This window comes from Carica papaya, chromosome 4 (genome assembly GCF_054855325.1).
Source record: "Carica papaya isolate Zhongbai chromosome 4, ASM5485532v1, whole genome shotgun sequence".
Taxonomy (NCBI): domain Eukaryota; kingdom Viridiplantae; phylum Streptophyta; class Magnoliopsida; order Brassicales; family Caricaceae; genus Carica; species Carica papaya.
Window position 1 is genome coordinate 19,445,885 of NC_142312.1, and position 16,668 is coordinate 19,462,552.

Consider the following 16,668-nt stretch of genomic DNA (forward strand, 5'->3'; position numbering starts at 1 on the left):
CATGTGTTATGTACAGAGTGCGTATGATTTCATGATATTATAATATTATTATTTTCATAGGTTGTTTTCATAAATCTCCCCGAGGTAGGTGGACAATAAAGAGTTTTATCGTTGATAAATGAATTTGTTATAAATTATGCTCTATTGGTCGTTTTTGTTTTCTACCAACCTTTACTTCTGTGACAGTGAGATAGTGTGACGTCTTTACTGGGTTAGTGTAGCTCATTCCTTACTTAACTATTTCAGATCATGAGGACTTGGTTCCCGAGCCCGTTCCGCAGGAAGACGGTGAGTAGATGCCTAAAGATTTTATAGTTTTCCTTATAGTATTCATTTCTAGTATTTACTTTAGTTAGCTTATTCTTTCATACGTTTAATACGTTTTGGTTATTGTGTAAGGGATGTTAATCATAATATTTTATTTCGCTTTTGCACTTAGAATTTTTATATATACGTTTCATTTTAATTTCCGGGGCCGTTACATTTATACCTATCCTGCTTTGATCTGAGTCGTCCACCAAAATCGATTTCATCCGTCCGATCGCGCCTAATAAGCAAATGAATATAGACTGTCTATTACGATTTGATCTTGACCGTCCGATCGCATCTACGGAGAAAATTAATCTGGACTGTTTATTGCGATTTGATCTCAATTGTCCGATCGCATTTAAAGGGAAAACAAATTCAGGCCGTCCACACGCGCGATATTAATCCTAGGCCGTTTGATCGAGGAGCGTGCGGATCGCCTGTGTGGCACCGATGTCAGCTTACCTTGCCACGTGGCATGCTTTAGTTCGTCGGAGTTGCTAACTGGTCGATCATATGTGACATAATTTTTTTTATTTGTACTATGATCCCCAATTTTTGAGTTTTCTTTTAAAAACATATTTCGAACACAAATTTTCACTCATTTTTTTAAAATTTATTTTCAATTTCATTCGTAATCTATTTTTTTTTATATAAATTTAATAAAAATTAAAATAAATTAATTTATAAATAATTTTTTTATATATTTTAAAATATTAAAACTAATTTCAAACTAAATTTTAAATTTGGGTATTAAATACATGGGTATTAAATACCTTACTAGTGACATTCCTCACTTGTTTTTTTTTTATGAAGGAACGCTGCCAAAGGGGATTAAAACAAACTGGTGGTTTTGGTTTATATAATTTTTTTAATTTTTTTTATTGATATATATATATATATATATACACACATAAATAATTATGTATTTATAACTTTTGACGGTCATTATGCTTTTTTTTGTTTTAGTTATTTTTTTTTTGTAATTTTGGGATTACAACCAATTGGTGGTTTTTGTTTTTTTTTTCAATTGATATATACATATATATAGTCTATATATATATATATATCTATTTCGAATTTTCGATGGCCAATAGGATAAATATAAGTATTTATTTAAAAAATTAATGTATGGACTTAAATAATAAAATGCGAATAATAGAGAGGTTTATCATGCATTTAACCTTATATTTTTGTAATTTCTTAATTGACAATGAGAATAAAAATTAATATTACAAAATTGAGAATATAAATGGAACTCAATTAATAATTTATTAATTATACAAATTATCAGTATTTTTAAATATTAAATAATTTACATTAAAATTTTATCCTCTGAATATGATTTAATGTTAGAACAATTTTATTTATAATTACCATAAAATATTATTTTTTATGAACAAAATTATGTAGGAGTAAAAAATATCTTATGAAAATATAAAAAAGGTTACTTTTAAATAGAATAAAACAATATCAAAGCTCTCTCGAATGTAATGATTAACTACTTCTTTAATATCATATTAAAATTATTAGTTAAGTATATAAATTATATTATCATAACTTAATTTTTTGTTGAAAACTTACCAAATAAATGAGGCTTGGTTAAAAAAAAATAAATTATTAATAGTCCATATAGTACATAATTGTAGAAGTTTTGATGAACTATAATATTATAATATTAATTTTATTTTTACAAAATAAAATTATTATTTATGTGTATCACATTAAAAAATAAAATAGATAAAATTTATATATTATCTAATTAAACAGATGTATAATTATTACATATACTATCACATTATATTTATATATCAATAAAAAACATTGAGTATAATTCTAATCCTAGAATTAAATAAAAAATGGAGATAAAGACAACTTCTACTACATAGTAAATAGATTAAAGATTGTTTATATTATTTAAATTTTAACTTTATATTTATTTTTAGAAAGTATTTTATATTTAAAATATTAAAATAATGAAAAATTAAAAATTATAACTAATTTTTCAATATTAAATAATAATGTTTGAGAATTAATAAATAATAGAATAAATTCATATTATACAATTCCGAAATAGCCCCTGAAATCGGGTCTTGCAATCCCCAAACTTCATTTTTCCCTCTCTAGGGTTTTAAGGAGGGTTTTTGAATTTCTTCCCCCATATCGGAAGACATGTATCCTTCCAAATCCTCAAGAAAGTAAATCGAAAATTTGCAGAAAGAAAATAAACAACAGAAATGTCTTTTTTGTTGTTTTCAACTCCCCAGCTACAACAAACCCCGCAGCCATTATTCCAGCCGCAGCAGCAGCAGCAACAGCTACAGCCATTTCAGCAAAGCAGCTCCTTCTTCCCACAACAGCAACAATCGCAATTCCAACAGCAACCTCAACAGTTTCAGCAACAACAGCCGCAACAGCAGCACCAGCAGCTGTATTTGTTCAACAATGATAAAACTCTGGCGACTTATAGTACGAAATGGGCCGATCTTCATCCAGATTCCCAGAAAATTCTACTGCAAATTGAGTACGTTTGGTTCAATTTTTTTCACTACTCTCTAATTTTGCTTGGCTCTTGATTTCTTGACTTGTTTAACTGCTACTGTGCGATAAAGCAGTGATGAAGATTTTGTTTTTCTGTATTGTTCTTTGTGTAGAACTAAGCAGTGGGAGATTAGTCATCGTTCTTTTAGGATATAAAATGCAATAATATATTGTTTACTATTTTTTTTTGGCTTTGTGTACTTTTAGTTTGTTTTGCATTCACCATTTTTAGTTTGATTTTTAAGTAAACATTTTTCTACCAAAATTTCGTTGTACCTCCTAAGTTGCTTGTTAATTTATCCAGGTTGATTTTTTTTCTTTTTATGGAGCAACCATCCTGGTTTTTGTTGATATTTGCATTATTTTTTTTAAAAACTTTGAAGTTAGTATGACAATTTGAGTTCGAGTTCTTTTTTTTCCATGTTTTGTTTAATGGGTTTCAAGCTGCATAAGTTGTCCTTCATGCTTAGGGAGCGGATATTGGAGTACAGGGACGAGAGCCAGAGATTAGATCAGTGTAGTCGGCTTTATGATTCATCTGTTTTGAATGAGGGGTTTGAGCTTGATGCAAGTCACGTTGTACAGGTCTGACTTTGAGGATCTTCTTGCTTTATTTTTTCTTTGAGATAATCTAGGTTGGAAAGCATTTTTTTACATTGAAAACACTGGTATCAAGTTGGCAGGAAACGCTACTGATCTTAAAATGTGGTGATTTTTTTATGCCGTCATGTTAATATGAACTGAAATTTACTACTAGATAAATGATATCTGTGAACACCTTTTTCCCACTTTTTTCACAAAGAATGCTCTTCCTATGAATAGTTTTGTTATAGTATAGGCTACTTTTATCTGATATACTGCTATGAAATATTAGCTGGTGATTGATAGAGGAAAATAAAATAAGAAAAATGCCTGAATTAATCCAAAATTTTCCAACTATTGTGGTTTTTTAGTACATTTGGCTAAAGGAATAGCTTCAAGAGCGGCTTTTTAGCAGGCAAGATATTCAATGATTGGAAAAACTATTAACCAATTGGAATGTTTGAAAATATGATGACTTCATTTCCTGGCCTATTTTATTTCCAATTTGGACTTTAAACTTGTGACGAAGAAATAATTGTTATAATCTTGATTTAAGGTTTAGCAGTTTAATGATCTTTGATGTGATGTTCATGGAAATTCATCTTTCTGTTTCATGTTTCATATAAATGTGACTTGATTGCGATGATGGTCAAAGTCCTAGGAAATTTTAATAGGAACTTGGAGGAATCAGTACTGCAATTGAACGCCAGAAAGTAGTTCTGCAAGAGCTTATGGTGGTTGTTAAAGATATATTACGTAACACAGAGGTAGCTGTTCGTTCTTTCATGATATTACGCCCCAGGTTTCTCCATCAAAGTGCTGGGACTGCTCCAACTACTGCTACACCAGCTCAGGCTGCCGGAGCACCAGCTCTGCCAGCTTCCAGTGGCCAACCAACAGCTACCTCTGTAGTTCCAGTTTTTGATTTTTACAACGGGCTTCCAAAAAAACCATCTCACTTTTTACAGCAAACAGTTTCCAGATTTGAGAAGTATCTTGTTGAGTGCCGGCAGTGGATTGAAGAATTGGAACAGCTGCTGTTAGATTCCAACGGGAATTCTGCAAACCATGCTTCCGCACTATTGCAGTCTCTACCAAATATCATGTCAAATCTGCATCATTTTTTTGTTCATGTTGCTGCTAAGGTATTGATAAAAATATTTTCCCTTTGCAACTCTGTTTATGAAAGAAGATACTTCTACTGTGTTTCTTACTAATCCATGTTTCATGTTTATGTAGATTGTGTTTCGTGTGTGATATATGTGATAGACTTTACTACATGCAAAAATGTTATATTGTTTGTGTTGGCTTGAATATGCCTTATTTTCTGGAGCAAACATGCGCTTAATCTTTCTGCTTAAAATTTATTCAAATTGGTTGGTGAGGACAAATTGTTTGGTTGATCATGCCTAATTACGCATCAACCATTGATAAAAATATCAAATAACATTTTATGGTTCTAGAAGTACCAGCTGCTTTAGGATGTTTGAGGTGATTCCCATATGATGCAGACTGTGTTAGCATTAGATTTTGTAAGTAGTTTATAAATTGTAATTATTTTAAATGTACAACTACTATACTATTAGAAGTCTACATTATTGAAGATTTTTATTATAATTTTAGTAACATAGAATTTTATTCTTATTAGTATTTTTCTTATTTGTACTAAGATTAGTATTCTTAACTTTTTTAGTACTAGTATTCCTATTTTCTTAGATGTAAAATTCCTAATTTAGTTTTGGTATTTCCTAATCTAGTTAGGTAAGACTTACTTAGCACTTTATAAATATGGTTTCTTAGATATCACATTTAAGAAGTTTTAAATATCATGTTTAAGAGTTTAATTGTTATATTCTCTAGTTAAGGATTGAGTCACCGAACGATTAACAACAAAGTCGTCTTCTAGTAAAGGGTTCATACCCTTGTTCCTATTACGAGAATGATCTATTTTGTGGAAATATATTATAACTCATCAAAGGGAGCTGTTACTTTGGATTTTGTTCGAGAGAGCTCTAATCTCGTTAGAGAGAGCTCTAATCTTGTTAGAGAGAGCTCTAATATTGTAGTTTAAGATAATATTCTAATTTATTTTTATAAATATCCAACATACCCCTTTAAATAAAGGTTATAATTGTTATTTAAGATTCTTAATTTAATTAAGAGTGTAACTCTAATTAGAAATACTTTATTAAAATATTCGAAATCGTAAACTATTTAAGAATGCAATACTAATTGGAAATTATATATTAATTAGGAACCTAATACTAATTATAATTCCAACTATTTAGAAATCTAATACTAATTATGATTCTAACTATTTATGAATCTAATACTAATTAGCATTTCATATTTAATTGAACTTCAATCTCCTATTATTGCTGTGCCTTCCACATTTACACCCTACAAATGCATCCATAACATTATCTCCCCCCTTTCCCCCTTCCCCCCCTTCCCAGTGGTCTTCAAGCTTGTCCTCAAGCTTGAAATATAGATATGGTTGGCTCGTCGATCTTTTTTTGTTGCTCAGAACTAGTGTCGTATTCAATCTTGAGCCAAAATAGCCGTTTACATTGGTGATCAGGAACAAATAGTTCATTGCATTTATCATACAACCTCTTCAATCTCCTTTCTGTCATCTAAGCTCTTGTTAGTTTTTTTTATAAATAGAGATGAAGTGTTACCAAATTGTGTTGTAACGTTGTTTCCCTATCGAGTCGGTATTTTCTGAATTGAATTATTAGGCTTGGTCATGAACTGAGAATGATCACTATAATTGTGTTTGGTCATAACACAACTGTTATTTCATTTCAAAAGCTTTGGCTATACTCATTGCATGCACAAGATTAGTGGGTGATTGCCTCTTGATCTCTAAACGGAGAGAATCGATCAGTCCCATTGTGCACGTATTGACTTGTTGATCACAATGTACCGTTGAGGCTCGGGCCAACAGTCTTTGAAATTATTGTTGATGTTCGTCAACCGAGTCCATTTGCTTAAGGCTGACCAATTTGCTCAATGAGTTGTTTTGTAGGGGCGTTCCAAGCTGTAGGGTGCAATACTCCATGAACATTTCCGATGCAATGTCCGGCTCTTCCTGTTGTAACTTATAATACCAAAGTTGGACTTCTCGTAACATGTGAAAAGCTGCTAGATTAACCTTGTTGGAGGTGGTGGTTTGTTGATTAGTGAATAATTGCTTGCATCAATGGAATCATACCAAAGAATCTTCTATGCCATCGTAGGTGGGGGAAGTCCAGTTTGGTGTAGTGTGAGATATTCCTCTGTTTCCTAGCTTTGTGTTTGTAATACGCAATTCTGGCCGGTTCACCTTTTAAATTCGTGTGACGCAATTGGGTGACTATCTAAAGAAAAGTCCATTTGCTAAGACAGTTCCCGCAACTTAGCATCCATCTGGGCCTCTAATTCAGCTACCACAATCCTTGTTCGCCCATGGTGTTTGACTCTAATACTAAATTGTTATGTTCTATAGTTAAGAATCGAGTCACCGAACGATTAACATTAAAGTCGCATTCTAGCAAATAGTTAACATTCTTGTTCTTATTACGAGAACGACTTATTTTGCGGAAATAGATTATATCTTATCAAAGAGAGTTACTAACTTGGATCTTGTTAGAGAGAGCTCTAATTTTGTAGTTTAAGATAATATTCTGACATATTTTTATAAATAACAAGCATACCCCTTTAAATAGATGTTACAATTTTTATTCAGAAATGTTAATTTAATTAGGAGTGTAAGTTTTATTAGGAATGCTCTATTAAAATATTAGAAATGGTATATTATTTAGAAATCCAATACTAATGGGAAAGCATATATTATTTAGAAATCTAATGTTAATTAGGATTACAACTATTTAGAAATATAATATTAATTAGGATTCTGTGTTCAATTGAATTTTAATCTCCTATTCTTGATGCCATTCCATATTTACGCCTTACAAATGCATACATAACATTAATTTTATTTTACAACAAAAAAACTGAGAAACTCTCAAAATGTTATATAATAACTAAATGTTTGCCCTCTTAAGAGGTTATAATCTCAAATTCCTAATTGGACAAATCAACCATATTTGTTCTATATTAATTTGATATCAGAGCTAAAGAATCTTATAGCAGCCCCAAACCTATCTGAAAAAGAAATTCACAAAAAATCCTAAAACAACTATTAGCACTGTACCAGTCACCTGCCAATACTAGCCAGAAGGTCCTGATAGGCCAAGCCTACCGTGAAACTCCACTACAAACCACTACACTTACCGGCACAAGCTCCCACAGCAATTACCTCTCACAAATCTAGACTTCTGCTTCATTGCATGCTACACCGACCCCTGATATGAGACTAGTACCTCCGGTTGAGTCGACTGCCAAACGGCTACTGGCATCTGGTGATTGGAAGCGGGTGTGTGAAGCCTATGCGTGGGGCTAGTTAGGAGTAGACCTTGTGCAATATGTTTTGTTTTGGTTTCTTCAGTGAGTTCCTTTCAACTAGACTTCTCTAAGAAATTAAGCTTATAATGCTGAATTAAATACTAAATTTGAGATACACGAGGCAACCACTAATACATATTAGAAGCAATTTAAAACACTATTGAAACTATCTTGGAAGAACTAAGACACTTACGAACAGCATGAGTACATCCACTAATTCAAAATGTACAAGTTGAACAAGCTGCTGATCAAAGACACATTGAAGATAATGCTGAAAATATTACAAAGCGGATAAAGGTCGAAGCTCCTGATTTTGATTGAAGAAGAGAACCCGATTCCTCTCTTTTTTTTGAGATAAAAATATAAATTGTATATTCACAAGGTACCAAGAGAATACAGTCCATTTACAAAAAAATTACAATTAGAACCCGATACCTTTCTTGATTAACTTAATTCAATGGAAGAGTGCTTCAATTCATATGATATGTTAGATGCACGAAAAGTTCAATTTGCCAGAATGAAGTTGATTGGACTTGCCAAATATAGTGGTACACTATTTATGAAAATATATCAAGGAGACAATCTACAACTGAAACATGGGATGAGATGAAAGCTATTTTTTAGGAAAAGTTTCTACGCCTCAGCTATTTTGACAAATTTTTTTTTTACCAAACTTACACGCTAGTCCAGGTATTAATGTTCGTAACTGAGTATACAGAAATTTGAAGAATTAAAAGTTTAAAGTAAATTAGTCGAAGATGATAGTCAAGCAGCATCTCGATTCAAGACATGATTAATAGTTTATATTGAAAGAGAGTTAATTCGAAAACCTCCTGCAACCATAGCACAAACTCGCTAAGCAGCATTTGACGTGGAAGGGTATTTGAAATATCTAATATCTAGAAGTGTTAAAATTAATGATTTTTTCTGTTAAGTTTAAATTCAAAAAATGGAAATCCACCGTGAAGTTGAATCACAGTAGAATACGTAAATTTCATGCGATGTGTATGCATGATTTTCTGAGGATCTGATTTGATCGTTTGGTTGATGTAATCAGTTTAAATTTGTATTGCTTATATATATGAGGAAATAAAAGAAAAATAACACTTCTTCTCTCCAGCAAAAGCACGTCTCTTCAGAACAGTAAAACAGAGGCAGTTGCATAAGGTTGCTCTGTTTTGCTGCCCTCTCTCTCTTCAACTTTCTCTCTCTAAGTTTGTTCAATCACAGAGCTTCTCTTGAAGCTTATTTTCGCTTTCGATCAACAAGTGGTATCAGAGCCAGGTTCTCCTACGTCTCAGGTGAATTAAAAATTTCTCAAACCCGATGGCTACCTCAGGAACTACCCCTGCTCTGCAGTTCAACGGAGAAAATTACCATGTGTGGGCAATAAAGATGCGAGCTCACCTCAAAGCTCTGGGTTTATGGGATGTTATTATAGACGATAGTGAACCAAACCCACTACAAGAAACTGCTACATTGAACCAGATTAAAAGGCACGAGGAAGAGAAGGCCAAGAAACCAAAAGCAATTGCCTGCCTCTTCTCAACGGTTTCGGACAGGGTTTTCTCTAGGATTATGAACTATGAATCACCCAAGGAAGCGTGGGAGAAACTGAAGGAAGAGTTTGATGGAGGAGACAGAAGCAAGAAGATCAAACTACTGAGGCTAAAAAGTGAATTTGCTTTACTCAGAATGCAAGAAAATGAGTCTGTTAGGGACTATGCCTCCAAACTCTCGGATATTGTGAATAAAATGAGATTGTTGGGGGAGGACTTTCCTGAATCAAGGGTGGTAGAACAAATTCTTATAAGTTTACCACCAAAATTTGAGTCTAAAATCTCAGCCTTGGAGGAACTTGCAGATATTGATAAGATTTCTTCAGCTGAACTAATCAATAAGCTGCAATCACAGGAGCAACGTGTTAACATGCATGCTCGTGTACCTATTGAAGGAGCCTTATTCTCGTCTCAAACCAAAGCTACCCCTTCAAATCAGTATCAAGGCAGAAGGAATGGAGGAAATCAAACTGGAAACCAAAGTTCCAGAAAACAGAAGAAGTATCCTCCTTGCAACATCTGCACCCTCACAAATCATTTAGAGAGTGAATGCTGGTATAAGAGAAAGAAAGCTGTCCAATGCAACTTCTGCAAAAGACTTGACCATAAGGAGAAGTTCTGTAGGCAAAAACAAAAGCTGGAAGCTGCACAATCTAAGCAGGAGTTGCAACATGTAAATGTCACTGAGATATCCAGTGAGCAAAGTAATACAATTCTTGTTGCTTCAAGTGAATTGACAGTGGAAGACGACAGCCTCTGGGTTGTTGATAGTGGTTGCACTTCTCACATGTGCAAGAATGAAGCCATGTTTGTGTCACTTGACAAATCAGCAACAGGCCAAGTAAGACTTGGAAATGGCATGCTGGAAACCATCAAGGGCAAAGGCAACATTGCCATTGAAACCAAGGAAGGCAGAAAATTTATCACTGATGTAAATTTTGTTCCTACACTCTCACAGAATCTTCTCAGTGTGAATCAGATGACTGATCGAGGCTACTCGGTTGGATTCAAGGATAACTGCTGCAGGATATATGATCCTGAGGATCGCTTGATTGCTTTCATCCAAAAGAAGAATCAAGTCTACTCCTTGAAACTCAGAGAAGTAATTGAGAGAGCCAGTGTTGCCTCTGTAACTGAAGGTGAGATTTGGCACAAGCGCCTTGGGCATTTTCATGCGGCTGGGCTACAACAACTGCAGAAGGGAGGTCTAACCAAGGACTTCTCAAATATTGCAGTCACTGAGACAGTATGTGGTGCATGTCAGCTGGGGAAATTGGCAAGGAATTCATTTCCTTCGCAAGCAGATTGGAGAGCAAAAGAGAAGCTGGCACTTATCCATTCTGACATTTGTTGTCCAATGACAGAAAACTCCATGAGTGGTTGCAAGTATTTTGGCTTGTTCATAGATGATTTTTCCAGGATGATTTGGGTTTGTTTCCTGCAGAATAAAGCTCAAATTTTTGGTGAATTCAAGAAGTTCAAGGTTATTGCAGAGAAGGAAAGTGGCAGTGTACTGAGGTGCCTAAGGATAGATAATGGGCTTGAATTCAATTCCAGCAAATTCAATGATTTCTGTTCTGAGAATGGGATCAAAAGGCAGCTCACGGCGCCATATTCTCCTCAACAAAATGGTGTCTCGGAGAGGAAGAACAGAACCATTATGGAAATGGCAAGAAGCATGCTTGCTGACAAGCACTTGCCTAAAGCCTTGTGGGCTGAGGCAGTGAACACTGCTGTGTTCCTGCTCAACATGCTACCTACAAAGGCTGTAAAGCAGATGACACCGGTAGAGGCCTGGAGTGGCATCAAACCATCAACAAAATATTTAAAGGTGTTTGGATCAGTGTGCTACTGCCATGTCTCGGATGACAGGAGATCCAAGCTAGAAATGAAGGCTGAGTTGTGAGTATTTTTGGGATACAGTACTGAAGCAAAAGCATACAGAATTCTAAACCTGAAAACCAACAAGCTAATGATTCGAAGAAATGTAACGGTGGATGAAAACAGCTACTGGAATTGGGAGAAACAGAAAGTCGAACGAGACTGTGTCAAATTTGAAGAAGGAAAGAAATCAATGACAGTATCAAACCCAACTCAGAGTGATGAAGAAGATGAAGAAGATGAAGAATGTGAAGCAGAAGGGAGAATAAAATTGAAAAGTCTAGCTGACATCTATGAAAGGTGCAGTTTTGCCTCAAAAGAACCTTCCTCTGTTGAGGAAGCACTTCAACAGCAAGAGTGGAGACTTGCTATGGAAGAGGAAATCAGGATGATTGACAAAAACAATATTTGGTCTCTGGTAAAATTAAGTACAAACAAAAAACCAATTGGAGTAAAGTGGGTGTTCAAAGTGAAACTCAATCCGGACGGGACAACAAACAAGCACAAGGCACGGCTTGTGGCAAAGGGATACTCCCAGCTTCCAGGAATCGACTACACAGAAACCTTTGCTCCTGTGGCCAGATATAAAACAATTAGACTCATTCTGGCCATGGCAGCTCAGTTTGGTTGGAGTGTGATGCACTTGGATGTGAAATCGGTCTTCTTGAATGGTAAACTGAATGAAGAAATTTATGTTGAGCAGCCACCGGGGTTTATTCAACTTTGAAAGGAGAGTCACGTCTATCTTCTTCACAAGGCCCTATACAGCCTCAAACAGGCTCCACGAGCCTGGTATGATAAGTTAAATACATACTTACTTCACTGTGGGTTTGAGAGAAGCATGACAGAAAATATACTGTATGTGAATAAAGATGAAGACCGACTTATCACTGCAGTATATGTTGATGATATACTGGTGACAGGCAGCAACAAAAGGAAAATGATAGAGTTCAAGCAGAAATTGGAAAATGAATTTGAGATGTCTGATCTTGGGGAAGCTACCTACTTCCTAGGAATGGAAATTCAACAAAGCAGCTTGGGTATTTTTCTTTCACAAGGCAAGTATGCCAAAGAAATACTAAATAAATTCAACATGAATCACTGTAAATCAGTATCTACACCACTGGTGTCCAACCTGAAATTGTCAAAGGACGAGAAAGGTAGCAAAGTCGAAGAGGGGAATTACAGAAGTTTGATTGGGAGCCTTCTGTATCTCACAGCTACCAGACTAGACATTTTGTTTGCAGTGAGTTTACTTTCAAGGTACATGGCTTCACCGAGGGAATCACACTTACAAGCTGCCAAACATGTGCTGAGGTACCTAAAAGGAACCTGGAATTTTGGTGTTTAATTCAAAGCAAGAGCTGAAGGTGGAGTAGTCGGCTACAGTGACAGTGACTGGGCAGGAAGTGTAGAAGATGCACGTAGCACAACTGGGTATTTGTTCAAACTAGGCTCCGGTGTTTTTTCATGGGCATCTAAGAAACAGGATACTGTGACTCAGTCCATAGCTGAGGCTGAGTATGTAGCCACAACTACAGCAACTAACCAAGCAATTTGGTTGAGGAAGGTATTCAACGATCTAAAGCTGGACAAACAAACACCTACAGTGTTGTATGTAGACAACAAGTCTGCAATTGCCATTGCAAAAAATCCTGTAATGCACGGGAGAACTAAACACATCAACGTTAAGTATCATGCTATACGTAAGGTTGAGAGGAATCAAGAAATAAAGCTGATACATTGCTCCTCCGATGATCAGCTTGCAGACATTCTAACCAAGGCCCTGTCTAAAGCTAAATTTGAGGATTTGCGGGAAAATGTGGGGATTGGTGAAAAAAAAGTCATTAAGGGGGAGTGTTAAAATTAATGATTTTTTCTGTTAAGTTTAAATTCAAAAAATGAAAATCCACCGTGAAGTTGAATCACAGTAGGATACGTAAATTTCATGCGATGTGTATGCATGATTTTCTGAAGATCTGATTTGATCGTTTGGTTGATGTAATCAGTTTAAATTTGTATTGTTTATATATATATGAGGAAATAAAAGAAAAATAACACTTCTTCTCTCCAGCAAAAGCACGTCTCTTCAGAACAGTAAAACAGAGGCAGCTGCATAAGCTTGCTCTGTTTTGCTGCCCTCTCTCTCTTCAACTTTCTCTCTCTAAGTTTGTTCAATCACAGAGCTTCCCTTGAAGCTTATTTTCGCTTTCGATCAACAAGAAGCATTATGTTTCCAGTTATGGAATCTACTCCTAAAGGTACATTTGAATCAAAAGATGAGCTGAAAAATGGATCAACATCAAATTTCAAAACTCCTAAAGATAAGGAAGCTGTTTGCTTTAGATGTGGACAAAATGGGAACATGAGTTATGAACACCCACCAAAGAATAACTTGTTGGAATAAAAGAAAAGGAAGAGGTGCAAGAAAGAGATGATGGTTATGTATCCTACGAGGATGATGATTTAGCTCCTCATGAACAGTATTGGGCTAGAACAATCAAACACAAAGGTCACTAAGTGTTCATGGGGATGCTTGAAGGTCAAGATTTTATTGAGGAGTATTAATATAATTTTTAGTAACTTAGGATTTTATTCTTACTGGTATGTTTCCTATTTGTGTTAGGATCTATGTTCTTAATCTTTTTAGTATTAGTGTTCCTATTTTCTTGTAAGTAAAATTCCTAATTTAGTTATGGTATTTCCTAATCTAGTTTGGGAGACTCATTTAGCACTCTGTAAATATGATTTTAATCTCTTGAGATGACAGGTCCCAGTGATGCAATAACATTGTGAGAGTTTTTCAGTTTTTTGGTTGTGTGATAATATTAAACCCTTAAGTGTGATGCTTAAGACTTCATATGTGTGATGTTTAAGAAATTTTAGGTGTGATATCCAGATTTTTTATCTCCGAAACTCTAATTAGATAAATCAACTCTATTTGTTCTACCTCAACACATGGTTATGCAATGTTATTTTTAAGTCATATATATCTCTATTAGTTCAAGAAAATCATTATGGTCCATTGCACCTCATATTACATTGAGCTGCCTATTGCTACACGTGCGAGTCCTTGCAAAATGGACAATGCTGCATACATCTTGCTTTCTAATGCATCACCTTGTGTTGGTTAGGTGGAGAATATTCATCAATATATTGAATCAATGAAAGTGGCTTATCTTGCGGATCAGCGCCGTCGGGGGGATGGGAATGATCCATTCCTTGAGGCTGATCGACGAGAAACAGCAAAACAAGAAGCTGCTGCTAAGAGATTACATCCAACTTTACACCTGCCTGCAAATCCACAACCATCAACTCAAGCTGCTGGGCTGTTAACCACCTCAGCAACTCCTGGAGCACCAGCTGCCCCGCAGACATCTGCAGTAACCTCATCAGTTTCTTCAGGGAGTGGCTTTTCTCTTTTTAACACACCATCTTCTGCACCTTCCACATCCATGCCATCTTCTCTCTTTGCAACTCCCACAACCTTGTCTTCTATGTCCTCCCTATTTGGATCATCTGGTGCATCACCCCAGCAATCACTTTTTAGTTCATCAGCATCTCTTTTTGGGACGGCTTCAACACCATCTTTGTTTGCAAATAGTACCCCAACACTGGCCTCTTCAGCTACTGGAGGTGCATTATTCTCGACACCATTTGCTTCAGGTACCTATTCATCCTAGGCAGTTTTAAATTATTGCTTGGTCTTATAAATTATTTAGATACACAATTAGGACCATTAATATAGTGCAAGTAGACAGGTCTTCTCAGCTTATAAGATTGTAGCTGATTTACTACAGTTCAGAGGTTATGGAAATCTGGTGGCTTAAATAAAAAACTTTTGCGGACAGACTTTTGATTCCCTTTACTTGGAAGGCTTGAAGTTTTTTTTTCCGTTTCTTCAGAATTGTGTTATCGCATGAATGTTTATTCTTTCTTGAAATAATAACGTATGTTATCGCATGAATATTTATTGAATTCTTTACTTTCATTTTGCAGGTGCTGCAACTGGCTCTGGGGCAAGCTTTGGTGCTGCATCAGTAAGCACATTTTCTCTCACTTTCTGATTTATTTGAAACATTTCTTTGATTCTTCATTTCTAAGCTAATTGGTTTCCACCTAAAAAGGGTCTAACAGTTATAAGCTAAAAAAAAAACCAATAGTTTGGATTTTATAAGAAGTCAAAATTCAAAATCCAGAATAGCTGGAAGAGTAGTAAATGTTGGCTTCAGAGAATGGAAACTCCATTATATTTGACATTGTTTAGTCCCTTTCCAACCGTTTAAAAATTATAAAAATTTTCTGGGAGTGCAGTTATACTCATGTTCATCTCTTTGTCTCATTTTCCTGCAGAAATCAGCAAGGCCAAAATCTCGAACTGCTCGGCGTTAGAACCTTCATATCTTAATTTCCAGGGGTAGCACTGGTGATCAAATTTTCTTTGCTGTTAAACTAATCCACATGTTATTTAATAGCCTAGTCTCTCTGCTGCAGCATTGTTCTATACATGGATCTTCAAAGATGGTCCGGCGAGCTGTTCGATATTCGGCATTGTGTTTTTCAGCATGCAAATATATGCTGCAAGATGTGTGTTGCTGGAACATTGTAGAATTCCTTATAGGAAGAATATTCTGGACGTGATGACGAGTTTAACAAAGTTGTATTCTTTTGACAGAGAATATCAGACTTCAAAATGAATCATTTTTAATCACTTTATCTGGTTGGTGTTTGGACGATTATGTTAATGTTGATTGGTATTTGCATTATGGCTTAGAGTGGTACAGCATAGAATTTCATAGAGAATTAAATATAAGTCAAAACTGTTAATATTGCATTTCTATCTGAAATGTTGGTAGTAGTTGGTATTCAGTTTATGTTTCTTTAGTTCATTTATCAGACAAGTTATTAAATTGGTTTTCGAGATACTTACTACAATTTGAGTCTTATTGTTTGTTTTAATTATGAATTGGTTTCTGATGTTTTCTGTTTATTTTAGATTTTGAGTTTTTTCTTTCATTACTAATGTTGGTCCAGCGCTAAGAGAAGTAAAGTTGCAGTGCTTGGTGGAGAATTAACTGGCTCTTGGATAGCTACAACATTGATTCCTTTTTATTACCTAGTGATCCTTCTAGAAGAAAATGAGAAGTACTTCTAGGCTGCAAATGATAAGAGTTCAAATCAACTTGCAATAGTGTGTCAAAGAAGGGAACACCCTATTTGTAGTTGATAACTACACAAAGGAATAGTAACAGTAATAATAAGAAGAAATTAATAGTATCCTAAGGACATGATTGGATGAATTGTATAATGATTTATTAATGTTGACTATAGTTTGGTATGTACAAAATTT

General features: G+C 34.9%; 1 protein-coding gene across 1 annotated transcript; it reads left to right on the forward strand.

The window, feature by feature from the left end:
- The first annotated feature begins 2,397 nt into the window (after nt 1–2,397).
- LOC110824604 (hydroxyproline-rich glycoprotein family protein) lies at nt 2,398–16,084 on the forward strand. Its single transcript, XM_088218037.1, has 6 exons — nt 2,398–2,830; nt 3,318–3,432; nt 4,104–4,574; nt 14,453–14,984; nt 15,318–15,358; nt 15,672–16,084. The coding sequence occupies exons 1-6, from the start codon at nt 2,544–2,546 to the stop codon at nt 15,708–15,710; spliced, it is 1,485 nt and encodes a 494-aa protein (XP_088074163.1). The 5' UTR covers nt 2,398–2,543; the 3' UTR covers nt 15,711–16,084.
- Nucleotides 16,085–16,668: the final 584 nt, after the last annotated feature.

Coding starts and splice junctions, on each gene's coding strand:
- LOC110824604 (XM_088218037.1), top strand. CDS start 2,544: ATGTCTTTTTTGTTGTTTTCAACTCCCCAGCTACAACAAACCCCGCAG. Junction 3,433..4,103: donor ATGCAAGTCACGTTGTACAG/GTCTGACTTTGA, acceptor AAATTTTAATAG/GAACTTGGAGGAATCAGTAC. Junction 15,359..15,671: donor CAAGCTTTGGTGCTGCATCA/GTAAGCACATTT, acceptor ATTTTCCTGCAG/AAATCAGCAAGGCCAAAATC.